Below are 22,995 nucleotides of genomic sequence, written 5' to 3'. Positions count from 1 at the left end.
TCGAACACAATCGTCCCTTCTAAATCCATGTGCCCCACAAACCATGGATACGTTGCTCCATCATATAGGGTGGAGTGATGGAGTAATTTATTTGGAAGTAGGAATCAGATTACTGTATGTGAGTTGAGTTTTAAGCTTCTAAATGCACTCCTCTGTGATTACTTACAAGGTTAGATAAAATGGGCATTTCTGAAAAATTGGAACACAATTTTCCCTTCTAAACCCATGTACACCACAAACCATGAATAGATTACTCCATCATATAGGGTGGAGTGATGGAGTAATTTATTCCGAAGTAGGAATCAGGTTACTGTGAGTTAATTTTTAAGCTTCTAAATGCTCCTCTGCGATTACTTACAGGGTTATAACCTTTCCAGCTGGTATGCTCATATAAACCACAAGCAACATAAAAGAATAAATGAAAGCATTTATTATTTTTCAAAAAAAAAAGTGAAAGTATTGATTGCGGGAATATAAATTCTCCCAAATATGTGCAACAAGAGTTATGCCAGGAATGAGGTACAATTTACTACTATGATAGTCTGATTCAGGGTTTTCCTCAAAAAATTGATAACCTGATTTAGTGCAAGTTATCAATCATGCATCAAGATGAACTATATATAGGTCTAGCTAATTCATCGAGATGCATGATAGATATGGCCATGTACATCACAAGTGAGCATGGTTGTCCAATCTCCGTATATATCATATAATTTAGACGCATGATGATACATGCACCATGAAATAGTTCAATGAGAATCCAACCTACTCTTGGGGTGTGTTATAGGCCCTGTGCCACATTTGACTCAACAAATTCTCTCTTAACAAATCCCTTTTGGTATTGGAGGAACTTTTTCCTTCTGGTCTTTATTTTTATTTTGTGTGCACCCGCTTTTTTGAGGGGGAGTTTGGTAGGTTAAGAACAATATCTAGGAGGGGATAGATCATTTCACATAAATAGAAAATTAAAATTACTACTTTGACTATATTGGGAAAATAAAAACAAAAAAATCTAAAAATGGAATAACCCCTTGTTCAACAAGAAGAAACTAAAAAGCTTCCTATGGGCACTCTGAAATATAAACTAGAAAACCACATTAATAAGAAAGAACGCTCATATATAGAGTTCAAAGATGGAACCCAGGGCGGCACAATGTGGAACTATTATTCCTCAACACCCCCTCTCACATATAGAGCTATTATTTCTCAACATCTCCTTTTACATGTAGAGCTCAAGAGATGGAACCAAAATGGGAGGCGATATGGTTTAGTGGGCTTTGATACCATATTATGATCCTACCTAAAAATTTGGAGATGGATGAGTTCAAAGTTATTTAAGCACCACAAGAGTCTATAACATATCTAATATCAAACTAATATTCCTCCCCAGAAGGAAGTTCAAACTTTTTTTTTTTCAACTTTTTCTCCCTTTCCTCCAATTTTGGACTACACCATCCTTCATTGGATGGAGTATATGGCAGATCCTATTAATCTATTTTAAACAACAAATTCAATACTTGTTGTCTATAGACGTAGTTAGCATAAATTTACATAGACTTGCTCTCATTGTGAACATGAACATAGTTCCTACAAATCTAAAAAAACTTAATGTCTGTGAACACAATTAATACATATTTGTATAAATTATCCTTGTGAACAAAGTCAATACATACTTGCACACTTACTTTCCATTTGCGTAAAATTAATATAAATATAAACACACATACTGTCTTGTACCGAAAAACACACATACTGTCTACGTGCACATAGGAGGAGGAAGGTCGTCCCGAGCATCACAAGGACCGCTCTTGTGGCCATTAAGAATGCCACATCCTGTCTTATCCCAGCCAGGAGGAGGAAGAAAGTGGGTAGCGTGGAAACAGAGAACTTGGATCCTTCTCGTTCACTCAGCTCAGTTCCACCTCAACTTCTTGGGGAATGGGGGAGGACAAGTGGTTTTTCCTTCTCCATAGACATGGAGAGCAATATGGTGGACCTTCTTCTTGACCTCAAGAAGGAGAAAGCATCTATTGAGATCAATTGATTGGTGAGTTACAGAGTAGGTGCCTAGGTGGAGTTAGAGATCGGGTGCAAAAAAAGGAGTTCATCACCTACTGTTTGTTCAGTGGCAGAGTTTTCCTTTCCACCTCTCTTATTTATCAGCTTAGCACCGGTTTGCTCTTCTACTGGTTCTTTGGTCCGAGTCTTTACTTTCTGTCTTCTAAGCCTTGGATTAGATTGGTACTCTGTATGCTTGTTTTGATGAAATCTGGGGTGAGGACAGACTCTCTGCTTAGGATTTTAAGAGTGTTATTCCCATGTTCTAAGTTTTCTCAGTTCATGGGTGCTGCTTCCTCTTCTCATTTTCATCGCATGGATTGTCTTGATGCGTGGAGGTTTAACTGCTTTAATAGATTTGGTGATTGGTTTTTGGTCCCCAGTCGGTGTGTCTTGCTGTGCATACATATTGATAGTGTCTTGGAACTCTGGTGCCGCGGCTAAAAGGAGAGCGATTAGAGACCTAATCCTATCCTCCTCTTGTGACATAATCAAGCTCCCAGAAACAAAGGTTGCATCTCCAGCTCCTCTGTTCCTCAAATCCATGGTGGATCCAAAATAGATGAGTGGCCACACATTGATTCGAATGGTTTAGCAGGGGGTATATTAATCGGCTGGAACTCTAATCATTTTTTTCCTCGGAAATACTATGGAGAAGACCTCCTCTCTCACTGTCTCCCATTGGTGTCAAGCTTTGGGAAAGAACCTTATCAACTCTCAGTTTATGGCCCAACAGACACAACTTTGAGAGATTCACTCTTGAACTTTTTGATATTCGAAGAAAAAATCAAGAGCCTTGGCTGTTAGAGGGCGACTTCGCCATCACCAAATCAATTGCAGATAGAAGAGGTAATCCCCAGAGCATGAAGGATAACCTGAGTTTCATGGATTAGCAGCATTATCTAAGTCACATGATCTAAGTCACTTGAGCATTCATTCCTCATGTCATTGCCTCAACGAATGATGGTGCCAAATTGATCATGCAGATATGAGCCGAAGAGTTATTTGGACAAAATAAAGACTTCCGCTTCAAAATGCTTAGCATTTTGGAGGATACCAGCATTTTTTCAATCAATGTCGACAGGATCCATGAGGGCGATCCCATATAGATTGAGTTAGCACTTGTAATTTTTTTGTGCAAGGCATGGATGATGTTACCTGAATTATGGTGCTTGTGATTGGATTTGAATAGATTAAAATCTACAATTTGGTGATGATGCCAAAGGTTAAACTAGAGGAGTATGTGAGGACCCTTGTGAGTATATGTTTAATTCCATATTGGCTATGTATTAGATAGATTTTGGATACTTATACAAGGCCAATGATCCCAAATAATATCTTTCGGATAGCTTTTTTATGTGAGGTTCTAGGTTATTACCATGTTTAGTCCTGCATCGGCTATGCACTAGATAGATTTTAGGTACTCATCAGACTAATTTCTGATTTCCTCTGCTTTACCGATCAGGATCCTACTTCAGAATGCAATTCAATACGATGTGCTCCCTGAGGAACAACATTAGATCTATATTAACAACACAATTTTGCCTAGAGAATTAAACATCAGCAAATTTTGAATGAAGTATCTAGTTCAGTGTTAGGTACAATTAGACTCCCAAATACGCTCCGTAGCACACTGTAACATGTAACAGAGATACCATTGAACTCATACAAGGCAAAAAAAAAGAGACCAATTTAGCTATCAAAACAATGTAACCGATGTAGTACATTACCTCCCACCACTCCAAGGATCCAAGAGTCCATTTGAGAAAATAATGTTGCCACCAAATTTCTCCAATGCCATCTTAATATCCTTTAAAACTAAACAAAATCACAATATTTCAAAGTCATAAAAGAAAAAACTTTTAAGTTATCCATGGACTTATAGTGCAACTATTCTAGAATTGGTCTGTTTCAATATCTACACATCTAGGGTTTATCTAATAATATAACGCAACCCTGGTACAATAATCTGGATGTACTCAAAAAATCAGAAGATTCTGATAGAAGTTTCCAGAATCCTGGCAACCAATTAAAGCACAAGAAAAATTTCTAGGCAGGATACCTCAAGACTCTTTTTTTCTTGCGAGAGCGAGAGAAGACTGGGTCGCAGGTCACCCGGCTTTATTTAAAGAGGATGAAAAGAAGCTATCTGTGAGGTCTTGGAAAAAGACTTTCATTTAGACAGGTGACAATGGCTCCTCTTTTAACATAATTGAACACATATGGCCTCTACTTGTTCCTAAACATCTATTTCAAGCCAACATTATACTGAAAATTTCAGGCTTAAAGCTGGAGCAGGCCAACTCCTGATTATTGTGGTAGGCAAAAGGATTGGTTGAGTATCAAGTGGTAGGCCAACTCCTTATTGAAGTGTGTGTTTCACATAGGATCTTGATATAAGCTGGTTTGTAGTAATGATGCCTCTTGCTATCTCCACCAATAAGCATATGTGATTTGAAACACACACTTGGCCGTAGGAAACTTCAATAACCAGGCAGGTGGAAGGATTTGAGAAGCCTGCTTAGGATAACATACAAACCTTCACACTTCATGGAGACACAGACAGTATCTATCATCAGGCAACCTTGTGTATGGTAAAATTCCAGCTTCTGTTCATTAAAAACCAGGATTTTACTCGAGGAGAATTAAACCAGTTCCCAGGATTACCTGTAGTATTTTTTCTTTACGATCGAGGAAATCCTGAATTGAAAACTACAGTGCCAGAGATTAACTGCTGAGCTGGTAACAATGAGTGAACATTACTCATTTTGCTGGTCCAGATATCAGAGAATAAAACTCCTGTTATCAGAGTCCGAGATGATACATGAAAACCATTGAGCAGATAGTAAAACTAGAGTACATTATATCTATTTGGATGCAGTTTCTCTCACCTGTGGAGTGAACCACATATCTAGAGAGCAATCCTTCTAAGGAATACGTAGCCAATCATGCAACACTTTGCCATAATCTTGTTTCAATGGGTATCTTTCATGACCCGTAAACTCAGAGATGAACAAAAATAAAGGAAAAGATCATGAAAAACTCATTAATAGTATACTTGCTACTATTATACACCAATTTTGCGTGTTATCTCCATTCGGTCCATCCCATATATCTAAAGTTTCACATATATTCAAGTATGGTGCATGACAAATTGATTGTGACCAGAAAAACTGCCACCAATTTGTTAAAGCCAATGTCATTGATCCCTCTGCAGCTAGAGATATATCCACCAACAACTAAGGCCCATCGTATCTGGAACTGAAGACCCAGTCCAGACAAGAATTAGTGTCTGGCCTAAGCTTTGACTCAATTCCAACCCATTTACTTGGCCAGTATGCCTGAAATCTTGTCAAATTAGGTCTATGAAGGTTCGGCCATGTTTCATCACATGCAAAATACAGCCTGCTAGGGAATTGGGTCTAGGTTTAATGTTCAACCATAACTTGGAAATATAGATTTTTTTTTCTTTTTAGGGTTGCATTGCTGCATTCTATCAGGTTATATCACTCATAAGTCCACCTATCATTAGCATAAGCTTCTTAATTCCTTTTTCATAGTTGTAATCAGATTCGTTATGTCTTTCCTATTTTGCCTTCTATTTCCAAGATAAACTTTTGGGTGCTCTTATTTTAGTGAGTTCCCCACCATCTTTTACGTAATCTATGCATTTCTCACACTTCAATAAGTAACCTTTTCTGTATTTAATCCATACATTTTTGATCTATTTATATTTTAATATACATAGAACATGATCAATAAGGCGAATTCTTAATTTAAGTGCTTTATAATATATTTTAGCATGGTAAAATATCTGAAAATAGAAAATTCTATTTTTATCTCGACATGATGCATAGGTTAGAAAATAATAAAATATTTCATTATTTATTTAAATATTTTGACTGGTAGAGATGATGATCAATGACATGGTTCTTCATACAACTATTATTTTTGGAGCCGAAAAGAGTAGATACACTCTTCTCTCAAGAGAAGTCAAATACGTATACATGTATGTATGTATGTACATACGTATGTAATATGTTGCATGCGTTTGTGCGTATATGTGTATGGTTATATATGAGCAGCATAAGGCCTTTAGTTTTTCTCAATCAAATCTTTTCAATTACAGCCTCATGGATTAAACTTGCATCAACTCCATAACTGTAAAGGGCACTCTTGCAAGCTAATGTTTAACAAATCGGGTTATAGTTCAATGGTTACAACATTCCTCCATTGAAAGGAAGGTGTTTCTTATCCCTTCATAAAAAACTCTGATCAACCCTTCCTACAAGTTCTAGTTGATGGGTGATGATTCTTCTCCAACCATTCAATTCTTCGGTTCAGCCGATCGTCATCCATGAGGTCATATGTTCTCTCTTTACGTTTACTGATGTAATGCTAGAGAGAGATTTGGTCAATTTTGTACTAAAACAATGGACCAATATGTATGACCCATCATTAATTATTGTTCTCATGGTTTGGCATGCAACTGAGTCCTCCATTCACACGTCAAGATTTGGGACGATGTAGAAGTAGTTGTTGATAACATTCACGTGATATGATCATAAATATTTCGTGATTAGCTTGCTGTCACAAAGAATAACAAATGTTCTTAGGTCATGATTGAGGAACTTCCGGTCCAAGGTTATATATTAGTTAATGGTTAGAATCAACCATATATCTAGATGAGCTATTGGCAAATATGAATAGATAAGGAGTTACAGATTCATCTCGCTTGATGCTGGCCTCTTTTAATTATCTCAAACTAAATTTTACTAATGATGAAACTAATGGATCTCATTAACAGATTAATTATTGGTGGGAGGAACATGACTTAGCTAACTTTAAATCTCCTCAATCTTCATGGAGTACATATTATTTTCATGTCAGGTGTTAAGCCTGCATAGAGCTACAGTTCAACCTCAGGCTTCCATCATTCTAACATATATATATATATATATATATATATATATATATATATATATATATATATATATATATATATATATATATATATATATATATATATATATATATATATATATATAAGTATCTGGTCAATCAAGATACTCTCTCTCTCTCTCTCTCTCTCCATGCGCAACTTCATTCCAAATCACCCTAGCCTCAAATTAGGATTTTTTTTTTTTGAAAAATAACAGCATCACCCTTTAATTTTCTTTTTTTTTCTTTTTTTTGCTGAAGCAGATGATTCATACATTTCTTTTTCTTTTTTTGTTAGAGTGGGAGATGACTATCACACCCTTTAATTCTTCACTATTTGCACTTACCCCTAAAATTTCTATTTTTTTCAATTAGATTCTAAGATTTAATAAAATAAGTTCAGATATAAAATTGCATTAATATCCTTCCTGCTTAAATCGATTAAATTTATTTAAAACCTCCAAGGGCAAATTAGTCATTTCACTCATATCGTTAGCGATATTAGAGTTTGGGTGGTTGGCTGAGCTCCATTGCAACTAAATTTTAAGCTTTATAGCTTTTTTAATAAATTAAAAGTTTTGGAGTGTAAGTACAAATTACGAAAAGTTAAAAGTTGCTACTGTATTGTTTTTTTAATTTAATGTTTAGTAGAGATAAATAATTAGCCCTCATATGCTTAATTCTATAAATAGCAAATTACAGCAACTCGTTCTAGTATCCTAATTTTGAGTGGTCCTACCTGTCCCATGAAGCACTTAAAAATAAGTAGTTAGCAACAACCACCAATTTAGCACTACCAAAAACAAAACCACCCAAGGGCATTTGGTCCCCCTTCACATCAATTTCAACCCAACATGGTGAAGGGCATTTGGCAAAGGAAAAGCCTATCCGGCAATGGGAAAAAGTTGGAAAAGGTTTGGATACTTCCAACTCATGGTATTGTTGGTGTTTTGCAAGGTTTTGGATTCTCCTGCTAAGCCACCTCGCATCCACCTCCCTCTCTTGCCTTTTCAGCTTCGGTGGGTCACACACAGACACACTAAAGCCGACCATAGGTCGGGCCTAAACTTTATTTATTTTTAATATTTTTTTCTGCTGAAACTATATAAAATTTAATATTTTTTTGTGCCCAAGCTCGATTTATTATCAGCTTTAGGTCACACCCATTACCCTTTCATTCATGGTTTTCTCTCAAAAATTACTCGACGATTCAAATCCATGATATCACATTAAGGCAAGAAAGATGCGATCCTCACTTCTAATTCTCTCCAAATCATCACCATGCAATCATATTATTGGCTATAGAAGCTTAAAGAAGTGATCAATAATTATTCCTCCTAAGCATAATTGTTGTTGGTTCTAATGTTGCTTTCCAATTGCAAGTTTCATGGTGGCTATTAAGAAGAATATTTCAATACTCACTAAAAAAGAAGAATATTTCATTGAAGTGAAAGTAGGCATTTAAGCACTGAACCACCCACTCTAATAAAGTAGTTCAACACCCAACCGCCAAGTCGATTTGATCGTTTGCTTGGATGGACGACCAATGGGCCTCTCAAATAACATTGATTCACCATCAAAAGTAGTCGTTTAAAGGTTGGAAAAGAAAACCTATTCTCATGCTTATTCTTCTAAATCCATTCTTCTAAACCCGTTATGGTATACAGTATTTGAGCGTTCTTCAGAGCATATCAGATAGGTATATAAATTTGTATCTGAGCATTCTAGTGTGTGTATATATAAATATAGGGGCTCGTTTGGTTTGCGAAAAAAGAATGGAGAAAAGTGTGGTCAATGGAAAAGTAATAAGATGCTTCTTATTTGGTTGAAGTTTTCAAAGAAGAGAGATAGAAAAGTTGTATTCCTATGGGAATATAATTCCCATATTTTATGAGAAAGTATTTTTCATGACAAACATGGAAAAGTTACTTTTCCATGAGTCGGAAAAAGGCCCTTCAGCATTAAAGAGGCATTAAAGACCTAATTTTTATTAAGGGTATAATAGGAATTACACGTAATTTTTTCAAGAAAGTGAATGGTCAACCAAACATAAGCACTCTCAAAATTTGTCACTTTTTTATGGTCAACCAAACATGCCAAATATATTTTTTCAGACATTTTTTTTTTAGAAATCTGCTTTTCAAAAATTATATTTCTTGAAGAAAAAATGATTTTCGCAAACCAAAAGAGCTCTGGATGTATGCACGAGGAAAAGTTATGCCGAGCATCTAGTATAGGGGGTGGGAAGTTATGTACCATGGTTTTAGACTTCTTTTGGTGTTAAGCAAAAGGGAAGACGAGAGGGGACACACGGACCCACCAAAGATATGGAGAATTCGGTGATGGTGATGCGAAGTGATTCGGATCGCATGTGATGTAGGAATTGGATGTGAATCTTATTCACATCTGGCTGTCTGGGTTAGTGGAGTTAAAAAGGGACACGGACGTTACCTACCCAAAAGGAGGATTTGTAATCAGTGGTAGGAATTGACATTTTTCTCGTTATTGTTGACCGGATACCGATAAGAAAGTACTGCAATAAAAAAGAAGAAGAAAGGTGTGTGGACAGGCATGAAGAGTCTTCAGTTGATTGATCTCTCTGTGTCACGTCGCCATTGGCTTTGCATCTATGATATTTAGAAAATCAAAATAGGTGTGCCAAAAAGTAAAAGGAAGGATGCCTTGTAGTCTTTTGGACTCTACAATTAAACATCCAATTATTACTAATCTCCATCATTAGGCTTAAAATTATATAGCCTTACATCTATCCTCTATGAAGGACCAAAAATTAGGGTTGTAAAATAAGGCATCAAAGAAAGGAGAATGACTGAAATGAAAGTATTAAAAAAAATTTAAAATGATAGTAAAAAGAGAAGCGCAACAATTATGCTAATAAAGTATAAAGCATGGATAAAAATTAAATGTGATAGTATAAACTGGAAGGGCTTTGATGAGAACAATGGCTCTAATTAGTATTGATGGCCCAAAATTTGAAGCTAAACTTATGTCAATGAGCTTCCTCTTATTTTGTATCATTTTCTTTTCCTTTGACTTGGCAGCTGTACCCACGTAAGAGCTATATAAAATATTGTTTTTATCAAAAAAAAAAAAAACTAAAGTTCCAAGATGATGTAAATGATGTTCGAGGAAAATAATAAAAAAATATGTGCTGTAACTTAAAATAATTAATAAATCCGAATGATTTAAGAAAATTTATAGCTTAACATAACAGACTTATACTATAAGTTGTCGAATTGAATCATAGCATATATACAATGCCATCTCTCCTTAACAAGCTGACCTCAACTAGTTAGAAAATGGATAAAATTAATTCCTACTTTGTTACTACTAATAATAAAATGGTGGGCCCCTTTCAGTAGCTTAATAATGCAGCTAAACTAAGGCACAAAAATGCCTCCATCCATTCCTAGCGTGACTCTATGAACTTGTCATCCACTGACACAAATCATTCCCTTAGGATATGGTCGCATACAATTGAGAGAGACAAGAGGACAAAGATTGACATCAGTTGTCTGCTGACAAAGAGCCTCCCCCTTGACAAGAATGGTTTGCAACGGAGACAAAAGAAAAAGCCGAGCAAAGGTGCCTGTGTAATGGTAGGCAGTATGATCTGCTATGCTCCATAAGAAGCAGCAATTAATGGACCCTAGGGATTATTTGGGCGCACTTTAGGTCCTTTATCCATTGAATTGTGGATTTTAGAATTGTGGCTCACCTGAGATTTTAAAATTCACACATGGTGAATGATTCATTTATTTTATCTTAGAAATCTAAAAGCAACGACGGAAGACATTCCACTTTAGCGATCAAAATCTATAATTAACACGAACTTACTTGATTACATATAAAGTATGTTAGAATCCACAAATCGCAACCTAGATTCGAAAAGAGGGTCTTGGCGCAACATAATTATCGAATTGTGGTGTAGGTTAATACTTTATGCCACTCCAAAATTTAATTCCAAATCTATATAAAATCATATTGACTAAGCCTAATTGTGCTTGATTGCAATTTGGATTTTGTGTAGAAGATTTAATTTGAAAGGATCCACCCAACTATCAAAAACTATGGGAAATTAAAGGAAGCACATGGAATTGAACTTTCATAGTGCCAAATCAATGGTGGGCTCCACCTGCTGACATCAACTTGCATCACGGGCATTCGTGTCACTGGTACTTATTGACACGTGTCCCGTTAGGCGTGCAAGCTATATCCAAGGAAGTGGTGGCGATAGAGGAGCCTCCAATGGTATTTACTGAGTAAAATATCATTTGATTAATTTGGCTAATGAAACGCTTTTCTAGCCTTGCCATGTAGGTTAAGCGGTTGTTCTCTAATCATGTCAATGGGTCAAAGCATATCTTCACATACACACCTAATCAAAGATTATGACAAGGATGGCATGGCAAGATATATGGCCATGATTTGTAACTTGAAGGGCACTTAAGCTACTTGCCAAAATTCCAAGGAACATGCATCATCATGTAAGCCATGAGGACTTAGGGAGTTAAGATTGCCGTGTATTAATTTCCTTTAGAGGGAGTATGGAGTATTGTATTAATTAATTTCATTCGGGTTTTTGCATATAATTAATGTCGATATCTATAGGGTCATTCATCCAAAAGCAGCCAAAAAAAGTTCTATTGTCCAATAAAGAGGTTGCTCCTTATATGCTACAACAAAATGATCAACCAGCTATCAAAATATAATTTGTCACTAATAAATACTATAAAGCAATGAAATAAGAAGTTCATCGTAGACTATTTCTTGAGTAATATTTTTAGTAATAAAATATTATTTTATTTTTTTTTTGTCTTCGAACCTGTGGTGCCAAATACTCTCAAATCTGTCTTTGATGACGATTCAAGATATTTTGTAATAAAATATTATCCTAGCAAATGCCAAGAATTTTAGTGGCAATATATTCCTTTTATGAATTAGTTATTAATTTTGACGATGATATCAGAATCATTGCTAAAAATATATTTGCGGATATAGAAAATAGAAAATTATCAACAATTTTTTTGATGAATTAATTTAGTCACTAATATTTTTTACATTTGGTGAAAAATTATTTTATGTTACAAACATATTTTGATTTTTCATAGGAGGATAATATTTCATCGCTACATATTCATTTATTAATGATGTTAATGATAATATTCATTAATTTTACCATAAAATTTAAAATAGTATATTATGATTACTATTCTTGTCGTAAAATATTTTTAGTGACAGGGCATTGCCTATGAATCTAGCAATAAAATTCGTTTTGAGCCATGAAAATTTTTAGTAACTAAATGCATAAATTTTTGTAATGATACAAGTTCCTCAAAACTTTTGAAAAAACTTTCCTTAGTTTTCAATTGCATACTTTCTCCCAGTTAGTAGCAGTGATTCCACAACTAGTTTAGAAGACCTATTTTCCGAAACATTTGATTACTCAAAAACTATTCAATAATTCATGCCTGCTGCAATTTTTTCGCCACTAACCCTAATATGACCCCATCACTTCTTAACAATTGACATTACCAGCCGATCAAAAAGAAATAAAAAATGTCATCATCTTTCTTGTGATTGTTGTTTTTTTTCTTCCCTTAGATTAATAAATTAAAATCTGGACATATAAAATATATCGAATGTTTATATTTTTGTTAAGATTCCATCTATACTTTAGTTTTAGTAAGACTCGCTAGACTTTTGGTCAAATCGAGCAAATTTTAAAGCCATCATTTGTCCTCCAAACTATTCCGAGCATGGACATTGTCATGCTGCTTAGAGAGCAATTTATTATTGAGTTTGCTCCGTCCCTGACTCTTGTTGCATGAACGAAGGCCATCTTTTTGATGGGAAATGAACGAAGACTTTCATGCAGGAAACCTACCAAATAAACTAAAATGTAAGTTACTTGGGTCCACCACTTGGCACCCCTCTCGTAGTTGTATTCGTGAGGGAAAGATTTTAATTTGGATTTATTATATAATATTAAATTATATTATATTATATTATTATGCTATAGTATACAATATTATATTACTATATTACAGTAATATTATATTACAATAAAATAATATTATACTATATTATATATTTATGTATTAATATATATTATATTTTATTATGCTTTGCTGTATAATACAATGCAATATCCTTTACAATATTAATTAACTTGGGAATGGTTATTAGAGACCAGAATGGAGCCAAAGCCTTAATGCACAGCTTCAGCCTGTGTGGTGTACACATAATAAATGACATCAAATTTCATCCCATTCATTTGAAACAACCAGTTACCAGGGTCCGTGAATCTTCTCAAAATTTTGCAGCCCCCCATTTGTATTCCAAACCTTAGCCTGAGCCCAGTTTTGCTCCCCATTTCCAATTCCAAACGAAGCATATAAGCCGATGGTGAGTCAAGCCTTTGCTAGTTGTGCGCTTGTCCTTCTCATCACCACATTCAAAAGGAAGCAAAGCTACACAAGGAATTAATGGGCATCGAGCACATAGGCCACATGTTATCAGTTCAGGAGGGCCATCACACCATTCGTTGAGCCCACACTTTAGTGTGTGGCCTCCAAGGGGTTGGGCCCATGACACATATGTGGTGCTCCAATCATGGCTTCGCTAACCTTGGCAATGATATCCAATTATTAATGCGATAATTAAGACGTCAAAATAAATCCTAGGAACCCCATGAATCCATGGAATAGTCAATTCCCCTTTGTAGATATGGGAAAGCAACGGTGTCAATCTAATGTTTTTCTTCAACAACAAACAATGACCACTGGATAAAAGATGAGGTAATGATCAAGAATTGAGACAAATTAGATTGTCGCAGCACCGAAATTTCAGGGAGGAACTTGCACTAATCACCTGCTAAGTGCTAATAATATTTTATATAGATTTGTTAGTATAAAATCTCCTAGAATGCTGGTTTCAAGTTAAAGAAATGAGACTCATGCAAGCTATATATGAGGCATGATTGGTGCCTCCATGTAAACCTGAATGAGAACAAAATACCAATAGAAAAAGGAGACGCAACGGGAGGTTACCAAGAAACAGATGACGAAAGAAAAGAAGGGGTGGGCGGACTGTTGAACCAGAACCATGGGGGTGTGCTTTGTGTGTGAATTTACTTAGTCGTGTCTCCCCTCATGCTTCTGACTTTAGACCGTCTTGTTTTGGAATTTTCTGGTTTTTTGGAGTAATAAAGGAAGTCAGACACTCACCTATTAATAAAAAGAAATATTAACAAGAGAAAAATTGAGCAAATACTAGATGGTAGGGAGAAAAAGAAGACAAAAAAAGAGCCCTAACCACACATTAATTGGAACTCAAAAGGGAAGGAAGGCTAGCACGAATCTTCTACGGTGCATGATTTATATTGTGCAGAAATATCAACATTTGATTGTCATCATCAAAAGATAGGCGGTTTAATTGGCAGCCATCAAAGTGGCGGAGAAGATTCAGAGTTTCATTTATGTTGCGGAGACTTACTACTTTTTTTTATTTTTTATTTTCTTCAGTCTTACTAGTTGCGTTCCCATTTGTCAACCTATGTAAGTGTGTGCGTCATTCCTCCCAAATTCTCATTAACTCTCGTCACCCATTTCATTCTCCTAATAACCCCCACACCCCACTCATTCTTTCCTTTGCCGACAATCCTAGGCAGCTCTCTCTCTCTCTCTCTCTCTCTCTCTCTCTCTCAGAGAACAGAAGGTAGCCTCTTGAGGTGGAAGCTAAGAAAGCATGAACATGGGTCAAGAAGATGCATGCGACACCGGCCTGGTTCTCGGGTTGAGCTACGATTCTCGCAGTCGATGGAGCGGTCGTCATGGCCATCGAGAGGCAATCGTAAAATTGGAGCAATCATCATCAAATATGATTTCTCTCGAGCCCTCTCTCACCCTTGGCCTCTCAGATGACACATATGGGTTGACCGTAGCGAAGGTGGATGGAAGCAAGACTTGGATGGAAGGTAGCAGAGTGGCCCGCCAATCGTCTCCCCAGAGCACGGTCTCGACGTTCTACAACAGTCATCATCCCTCAAAAACGAAGAGGGATAACAGTATGAAGAGTGATGAGACCGACAAGGTTTTGTCTCGGGGAAGCGATGAAGAAGAAGAGGGTAATGCTCGGAAGAAACTTAGGCTTACCAAGGAGCAGTCTGCCCTTCTGGAAGACAAGTTTAAGGAGCAAAGTACCCTTAATCCGGTTAGTGACTTTTATTATCTTCTCTTAATTATAAAATATAGATAGCCATCTTCATTTCTCAGCAAGAAGGCCGGAGATATCCTCCCCTGAGATTTTTATGTTTGGCTACCTATTTAACTTATTTGTTCCTCCCTTCTCTTTCTATTATCAGAAAGAGAAGCAAGCCTTGGCCAAGCAATTGAATCTACGGCCCCGGCAAGTGGAGGTGTGGTTTCAGAATAGGAGAGCAAGGTTGGTGTCTCAATTTCATAGTAGCATGCAATTAATTAATTATTCAAGTTTACACCTTATAGTATGTCTCGTATCATATCATTTTTCCTTTTTCCAACATCTTAGTTCGAGTCACATATCAAATTAACCATCGTCTCCATTCTTGCACTGATGCAGGACTAAGCTGAAGCAGACCGAAGTCGACTGCGAGAAGCTGAAGAGGTACTGCGAGACGCTGAGCGATGAGAACCGGAGGCTACAGAAGGAGTTGAATGAGCTAAGAGCCCTGAAGTTGGCATCCCCTCTGTGCATGCAATTCCCGGCGGCGGCCCTCACGATGTGCCCGTCGTGCAAGAGGATCAACACGGCCAGCGAGGGCTCCAAAGGTGGCCGTTTTGTGGTGGCGCCCGAGGCTCACCTCTTCAATCCCTTCACCCATTCTGCAGCATGCTAAGTGACAAGGGCCCTTCTTCTTTTAAACTAGGGCTTGGGATTGATGGCTTTGTTTAGGGATCATTCACACAACGCCAGATGCTGTAAAAAGAAAAAACGAAAGAAGTCCATATTCTTCTAATTTAGAAAATTTAGGTTTTAATACCCCCATAATCCCAGTTGTGAATTTCTGTCTTGTGACTAAATGATGCATAGATATAACATCATCTTTTGATGATAAATAGCATAATTCTTCCTCTCTCTCATTGCATGATAAGTAGAATTTAGAATGGATTGTGGATCTAATTGTCATTTGATACTCTTGCGCAAAGAACGGTGCCCGATGAAATCCATTTTTTGGGAAAATAGTCATCATTTTATTTAAATACTTCTGAATCTTAAATCAGTTAGAATCATTTATTTTGTTGTTTCTAGAGTAATAAATCATTGATCAGCTTTTAGAAATATCCTATTGTTGTAAACAGCATAATATTGTTTTGTAATTCATTAACAAAACCAACTTCGAGAATATCACCACCATTTTTTGGATAGTCCATCAAAAGATTTTCCAGAGGACCTAAATAGACTCATTATAGCTGGAGTGTTAATTTAAGCATCCAGTGAGTAAAGCATGAACTACGTATGAAAAGTAAATTTAGTGGAGCAACCGTATTCTTCCACGGCATGCCAAGGGAATGGCAAGCGACAGGAAAGCAACTACGCCCTTCTGTATTTAGACATCTACAAATTCTACATTAATATATGAGCATGACTCTCTTGACTTCAACCATCAATTGATACTAGGTCAAATGTAATCATTGAATAGTTTCAAAAAAAAATATAAAATAAAATCTTCTTTTTGGTAGTTGATAATACAAATCCAATTGATCCCATAGACCGTGTTGATATAGTGGAGCAACCGTACGTGTTGATCCTCGCATACTCCCTCCATTTAGCTCTAGCATCTTTGTTAGGTTAAGAGTCCGACCCTATTTAAATCCAATTACAGGTAATACAAATCCAACTGCAAATATTATAATCAGCATATAGTCGAACCAAATGAGCCCATGCTGCAATATCCTTGAGTCCACATAAATAACGAGCCAAGTTTACTCTGATACTATTTATTGTAAACTAGAACTGTACCTAAAAAAGCTAGTTAAGAAGATGTAACCGATGTTCGTATGTTGATTCTCATATACTCCCTCCATTTAGCCCTAGCATCTTTGTCGGGCTAAGAATCCGACCCTATTCAAATCCAATTGCAAACATTATAATCAGCATATATATGGTCAAACCAAATAAGCCTATGCTGCAATGTTCTCAAATCCACATAAATCATGAGCCAAGTTTATTCTGATACCATTTGTTATGAACTAGAACTATACCTGAAAATAAAAAAAAAAAAAGCTAGCTAACAAGGTGTGTAGCCGATGTGGCACCCGCACGAATTCTTACAATATCAAATCCTATCATGAAATGACACATAAATCAGAGTTTTTTAAGAAAAAAAAAAATATAATAAAGATGCCTCCATCAAGATTTGAAATATGGACCTCTTTCATGTGGAAATTAAGGGATGCAACCAGCTAAGCTAAGACTAGTTGGCTGAAAGTTAAGTTGATGTATTTATTTTTCTCTTATCATGCACTTCCTTCCCAAGATTAGGAGGACTTGATGAAGATAGCTAACGTGGACGTTGCCTGTAGCTTGAGGAACGGGGGAGAAAGGTCTTGAAGAGAAAAGGAAGACAGCAAAGCGTGCGGGGCAAGAAAGGAATGACGATGATTCAATATAGAACACAAGAGACGAGCCTCCCTTCTTCTGTCCCCGTTAGGAGGAGGCCTGCGTGGGTCACGCACACGTACGTGATGTCTCTCCAAACCTCCCTGAAGGGGTCTTCCCCTGCATTAGCTCTACTTGGAAAGAGTCCTACAGCATGAGTCTTATATTCCTTTCAGAATCCAAGCCATCGACTCCTTTGTCTTCTAATGTTTAGCTTTTCTTTTACGTTCTGATCAAAGTCCAAATTGATTGGAAGGGATGGGTTCTACATGTCACGTAATAGATAGACTTTTCACATCATACTAATTGTAGTAGTTTATACTTTGTGGATCAAATACCTGCAACGTGTGGTACATGAAGTGACAGATGGTGCAATCCTGCACAAGTGCCATGTACGCTTACACTCGAATGGTTATGTTTGATGTAAAGAGAGCTATCAACATGGTCTTATGTGCCCAAGTTTCATCAACACATACATATCATGCCAATGGAAAATATATACGCCATCCATCTTAATTGATATGATCGATTTGACACGACCTGTGACCCTAGTGGCCTGCTAAGAAATTTATCTGATGGGCCATTCAGATCCCAAGAATCTAAACTAAAGAGTGTCCTATCTGTAGGAAAACAACTTATCAGCCACTTTCGCTGGATATTTAAAAATTCATTCATTTTGATATGATTTTTGAGTAAATAATATTGAATATATTTTCCTTGTCATTAAATCTCCACTTGTTCCGGCACGAAAAAAAAATACCACCTATATATAATATATTATTTGGTGATTCAGTTTGAAGTTGCAAGAAGCGTGAGACTGTTGCTCGAAATGCCATAATGAATTCAAGGCAAGGGATTATAGTCCATGCCATCTATATGTAGATCCATATTTGATGAGCTAGATCATCAGAAGATCCTATCATGCGATTTGAAGCTGCAAGTTTGCTAATTAGAGTCCCTAATCAAAAGGGACATGGCACAATATATAACTATATAAGTATATTGTCATTCAAGATGGATGGCGTGTAAACAAAAAAGATATTGATGCAACATGGACTAGAAGATGGATTAGATCCAACGATCAAACCCCCGTGAAATCCACATGAAACTGGAAAACTTTGCGAAAGTATTACTTCTTACAAAATATCAGCTTCCGATGATATCTAGTGTACAATTGATATTTCATGGCTCTTTGTTTTTAATTCCAATATTGACTACATCAAAAAGTTGGCCAAAAACTTCCACTATAATTTAGTAGCAAATTTGTTCGCAACATTGAAATTTTATTTATTTTAAGAGACTTTTTGTGACATATAGAGTCTATATTAAATGTCATCGGGGTTAGTATGGCTTACATTAGTGTAAGATAGCTTTCGATATTTGATCATTATGATACTAATTTTCTCATGGTAGACTCCATGTATCTCCTCTTCTCTCTCTCTCCCCTTAACTGTATGATCTGAAGGTGCATTTTTGCTAATTTTAGTTCTCTCATCAAGAGGGGCATGGTGCAGTATAAGGATGGATTGCAATAACCTGTGACATGTAAACAATTGTATCCACCTAATTACTTCTAATTAAAGTCCAAATTTATCTTATTCACCTTGAGAAAATAAAAAAAGATTAAATTCAGTAGCAGAATATGAAGGAAAAAGGGGTGAAAACATTCCTAATACAATCTCCCGGGAGTGGGCCACATTGGAGACTGCTGTGGTCCCAGGCAAAGTTTCAGGCGAAGTTCCTTGGTTACTTCCCTGCTACTTCCTACAGTCCTATAATATTTGTTTTTGGGAGTCTCCTTAGCCATGAACCAAGCATATCATATCTATCACATCAATCACTCTGAGCCATCCATTTTGTCACAAAAGATCATGTCAGGACCACCTATAACTTTTTTTTTTTAATTGTTTTGACAAGCCCTTGATCTTTATCTACCTAGATGGGATCGAGATACCCACCTTGCAACTTGATGATTCCTGTCAAACACCCCTTGTGACACCCAAAGAAGGCAGAAGAGCCTTATGGCCAATGCCCACCAAAGACATGCCCTACCCTCTGCAACTAGTTATCTGATGGACTGCTCTTTGGCAGCCATCCACTTCAATGAGTCTTTTTTTAAGCAACCCCTAGTTCTTTAGTTAGCTTTCTTCTGTGTAGTGCTTGGAGCAAGCACTGTGCTAAGTGTATGATGGCAAGGAGACTACTCGTATCATTGCTTGTGGAAAAGGACTTTTGGTCTTAGTCACTCTAAGGAGAAAGGAATAAATATCATTGGACAATGGACACGCTAGATAATATATATGATATGGAAGAATCATTAGGACCACGTAGATGGGGTCCAAGTGTTGGTGATCACCTGATCTTGTGAACTCTAAGAGGACCATTCAATGAGAGAACTTCCAAGAGATAGACAGGCATCCTATACGTGAATCATTGGGTTTATATAGTGCACAGCAGTGGCCTCCCTAAACTTCCATTATCTGCTGTCTTTTTAGGATTGGGATAATAGGGAGAGATGTAGCTCTCCCTTTCAACCTTATTCTCAATCATGATTTTTCTTTCGCAAGTAACAATTAAAGACTCTTTACAAGATATGTATCAAATAATTACTTGTGCTGGACGTGACTTACCGCAAGGAGAGGTGAGCAAGATGCTTCATTATGATTAACATGCTAAGTGATAAGTATGCTAAGATGATTGCCACTCACTCATTCTTTTTGAGAAAAAAGAAAGGGGACAGCTATCCTTAAGTTGCATCAAAATCTAAACTCAGCATTGATCGGAGATAATAAATTAAGAAGATGTTAGTGAATGGTGATCTATATCTAACTGGTAGTCAAGTAGTCTCCATAGTGGAGGCAACATCATTAATTGGTTAATAAAAAACTATTGTGGAAAATACTTAAGACTAGGAGAACTAACAAGCATAAAAGAAAATAGAGAACACAGAAAATTTTTACATGATTCAGCTTATTGCATACATCGAAAAGGCTTCTATAAAGATGAGGAGAGTATCAAGAGATGAGTGCAGAAAATTTTTGTTGAAAGAAACAAAAAATGGTTGCAAAAAATTAAACAAAGGTTCAAACCATAAACTATAGACCCTTGCATCTCAGCACAAACCATGACCTTAGGCCTCTTGATGACCTTAGGTTCAAAAACTGGTATTTTTGACCAGTATTTAGTACAATTGAGGAACCTGGGAGTCTTTTTTATTATTATTCTCTATAAAAGTATGGTGAAAATAAAATTATAAAAATGTAATAAAAAATGAATTTAATTATAAGTTGGAGAGTATGCAGTTGGAATCAACATTATTTGCTTTAATTAACATAATGAGACTTCGCTCGCTATAAAGCCATCGGTCTAATTCTTATTCATCACTCTCGATAATATATACAATAAGAAATAGATATAAACCCATCCTATTCTTTTATTTTTTTCCCTCTTCAAGCGATGTCCAGGATTTGAACTTGGAACTCTCCAAAGACAAGTCCTTCACGGAGAGGTATTCATTTTATTCAAGATGATCAAATGAAGAGCTATAAAAAAACTAGCGGACATCACCAAGCATGTTAGAATTTTGTGCATATTGCATAAAACTCAAACAGTATAAAAGCATATTGGATTGACCCGCTCCCAGTCTGGAACTAATCTAAAATTAATTTGGTACCATGCGAACCAAAGTTATTTACACTACAAAAAAAACTATATTTTCCAACTTTTATCTGCCGACGCTAAGTAGAAGCGTCGGTGAAGTCTGGCTTCCGCCGACGCTTATAAGCGTCGTCGCAACCCGCAGCTTGTGCCGACGCTTTTAAGCATCGGCGGAAGCAAAAATCCTTTTTTTTTTTTTTTCCCCTCCCAACGACGCTTTAGAAAGCGTCGTCGGAGGCCATTATCCCCCCCTCCCCTCCTCCCGATCCCTAACCCATCCAGCCGCCCCCTCCCCTTCTCTCTCCGCCGCTCGCCCCCTCCCCTCTCCCGATCCCTCAAACCCCCTCCCTTACAAATCTCTAACCCCCTCCCGATTCTTGATTAGGTTCCTTCCAAGAAGCGAGAGAGAGAGAGAGAGAGAGGCCACCCAGGCCCCCGATCCCTCTTCTCCGACGTCGATGGAGTTCGATGGAGCTTCCTCCCTCTTCTCCGGCGTCGGCTTCATGCCTTCTCAGGCCACCCAAGCCCCCGATCCTTCTTCTCCGGCGTCGATGGAGTTCGATGGAGCTTCCTCCCTCTTCTCCGGCGTCGGCTTCATGCCTTCTCAGGCCACCCAAGCCCCCGATCCTTCTTCTCCGGCGTCGATGGAGTTCGATGGAGCTTCCTCCCTCTTCTCCGGCGTCGGCTTCATGCCTTCTCAGGCCACCCAAGCCCCCGATCCCTCTTCTCCGGCGTCGGCTTCATGCCTTCTCAGGCCACCCAAGCCCCCGATCCTTCTTCTCCGACGTCGATGGAGTTCGATGGAGCTTCCTCCCTCTTCTCCGGCGTCGGCTTCATGCCTTCTCAGGCCACCCAAGCCCCCGATCCCTCTTCTCCGGCGTCGATGGAGTTCGATGGAGCTTCCTCCCTCTTCTCCGGCGTCGGCTTCATGCCTTCTCAGGCCACCCAAGCCCCCGATCCCTCCTCCTTCTCCCCCGCCAAGGTACCCATCGCCTCTCTCTCTCTCTCTGTAGGAAGTCGAAGTCGAAGTGGGAGAAGAAGCAGCAGCAGCAGCAGCAACAGGGCTCCGCTGCTGCCTCCGACCAGCCCCCGGCCAACCCGCCGCCCAAAGAGGGCGAATGACCGTGCGATTCCCCGTCAGAAAAGGATGTTGCCCCGGTGACCTGGGCCGATCTTGCCCTGACGCCGGCGGCCACCCAGACACGTCCTCCATCCTCCGCCGAGAAGCAGGCGAAGGCCGCGGCGGATCGGGCGCAGCAGAGGAGGCGACGGCGGCCACGGTGATGGCTTCGGCGGCGGTTTTCTTGGGTATTTTTATATTTTTTTTGTGTAAAAAAAATTTATGACGACGCTTTAAAGCGTCGCTAATTGAACTGGTTGAGGAATTTTAGCGACGCTTAAAAGCGTCGCTAAAAATAACTTTAGCGACGCTTTCCAAATGCGTCAGAAATTTTTTTTCCACTCCGACATAGCCGACGCTTTGGTGACGCTTTGAAAAGCGTCGGGAAGAAAATTACCGACGCTTATAAGCGTCGGTAAAAGCCTCAAAAAGCGTCGCCAAAGCTCCTTTTTCTTGTAGTGTTAAATTAGGTTTAGATTTAAAAACATCAGCCATGTCGATTATGGATTAGAATTGGATCACTAATTTCGCAATCCAAACCCAACTTGTAATGATCCAAA

General features: G+C 37.8%; 2 protein-coding genes across 2 annotated transcripts; both read left to right on the top strand.

Moving 5' to 3' along the window:
* The first annotated feature begins 14,625 nt into the window (after positions 1 to 14,625).
* On the top strand, positions 14,626 to 16,118 carry LOC103712269 (homeobox-leucine zipper protein HAT22-like). Its single transcript, XM_008798746.3, has 3 exons — positions 14,626 to 15,231; positions 15,383 to 15,462; positions 15,619 to 16,118. Exons 1-3 carry the CDS (start codon positions 14,767 to 14,769, stop codon positions 15,893 to 15,895), a joined length of 822 nt encoding a protein of 273 aa, XP_008796968.2. The 5' UTR covers positions 14,626 to 14,766; the 3' UTR covers positions 15,896 to 16,118.
* A 5,517-nt stretch (positions 16,119 to 21,635) lies between these two features.
* LOC120104529 (vegetative cell wall protein gp1-like) lies at positions 21,636 to 22,551 on the top strand. Its single transcript, XM_039115836.1, has 2 exons — positions 21,636 to 22,167; positions 22,261 to 22,551. The coding sequence occupies exons 1-2, from the start codon at positions 21,774 to 21,776 to the stop codon at positions 22,326 to 22,328; spliced, it is 462 nt and encodes a 153-aa protein (XP_038971764.1). The 5' UTR covers positions 21,636 to 21,773; the 3' UTR covers positions 22,329 to 22,551.
* The last annotated feature ends 444 nt before the right edge of the window (positions 22,552 to 22,995 follow it).

The sequence above is a fragment of the Phoenix dactylifera genome, unplaced genomic scaffold (assembly GCF_009389715.1).
Source record: "Phoenix dactylifera cultivar Barhee BC4 unplaced genomic scaffold, palm_55x_up_171113_PBpolish2nd_filt_p 000007F, whole genome shotgun sequence".
NCBI lineage: Eukaryota > Viridiplantae > Streptophyta > Magnoliopsida > Arecales > Arecaceae > Phoenix > Phoenix dactylifera.
Note: the sequence above shows the minus strand (reverse complement) of the source record. Positions and strands in the feature narration are given on the sequence as shown.

What these genes read in the sequence shown, in the direction of transcription:
- LOC120104529 (XM_039115836.1), top strand. Translation starts at nt 21,774, where the DNA reads ATGGAGTTCGATGGAGCTTCCTCCCTCTTCTCCGGCGTCGGCTTCATG. An exon ending in TTCATGCCTTCTCAGGCCAC is followed by an intron (nt 22,168 to 22,260) that starts CCAAGCCCCCGA and finishes TTCTCAGGCCAC; the next exon opens with CCAAGCCCCCGATCCCTCCT.
- LOC103712269 (XM_008798746.3), top strand. Translation starts at nt 14,767, where the DNA reads ATGAACATGGGTCAAGAAGATGCATGCGACACCGGCCTGGTTCTCGGG. An exon ending in AGCAAAGTACCCTTAATCCG is followed by an intron (nt 15,232 to 15,382) that starts GTTAGTGACTTT and finishes TTCTATTATCAG; the next exon opens with AAAGAGAAGCAAGCCTTGGC. An exon ending in TTTCAGAATAGGAGAGCAAG is followed by an intron (nt 15,463 to 15,618) that starts GTTGGTGTCTCA and finishes GCACTGATGCAG; the next exon opens with GACTAAGCTGAAGCAGACCG.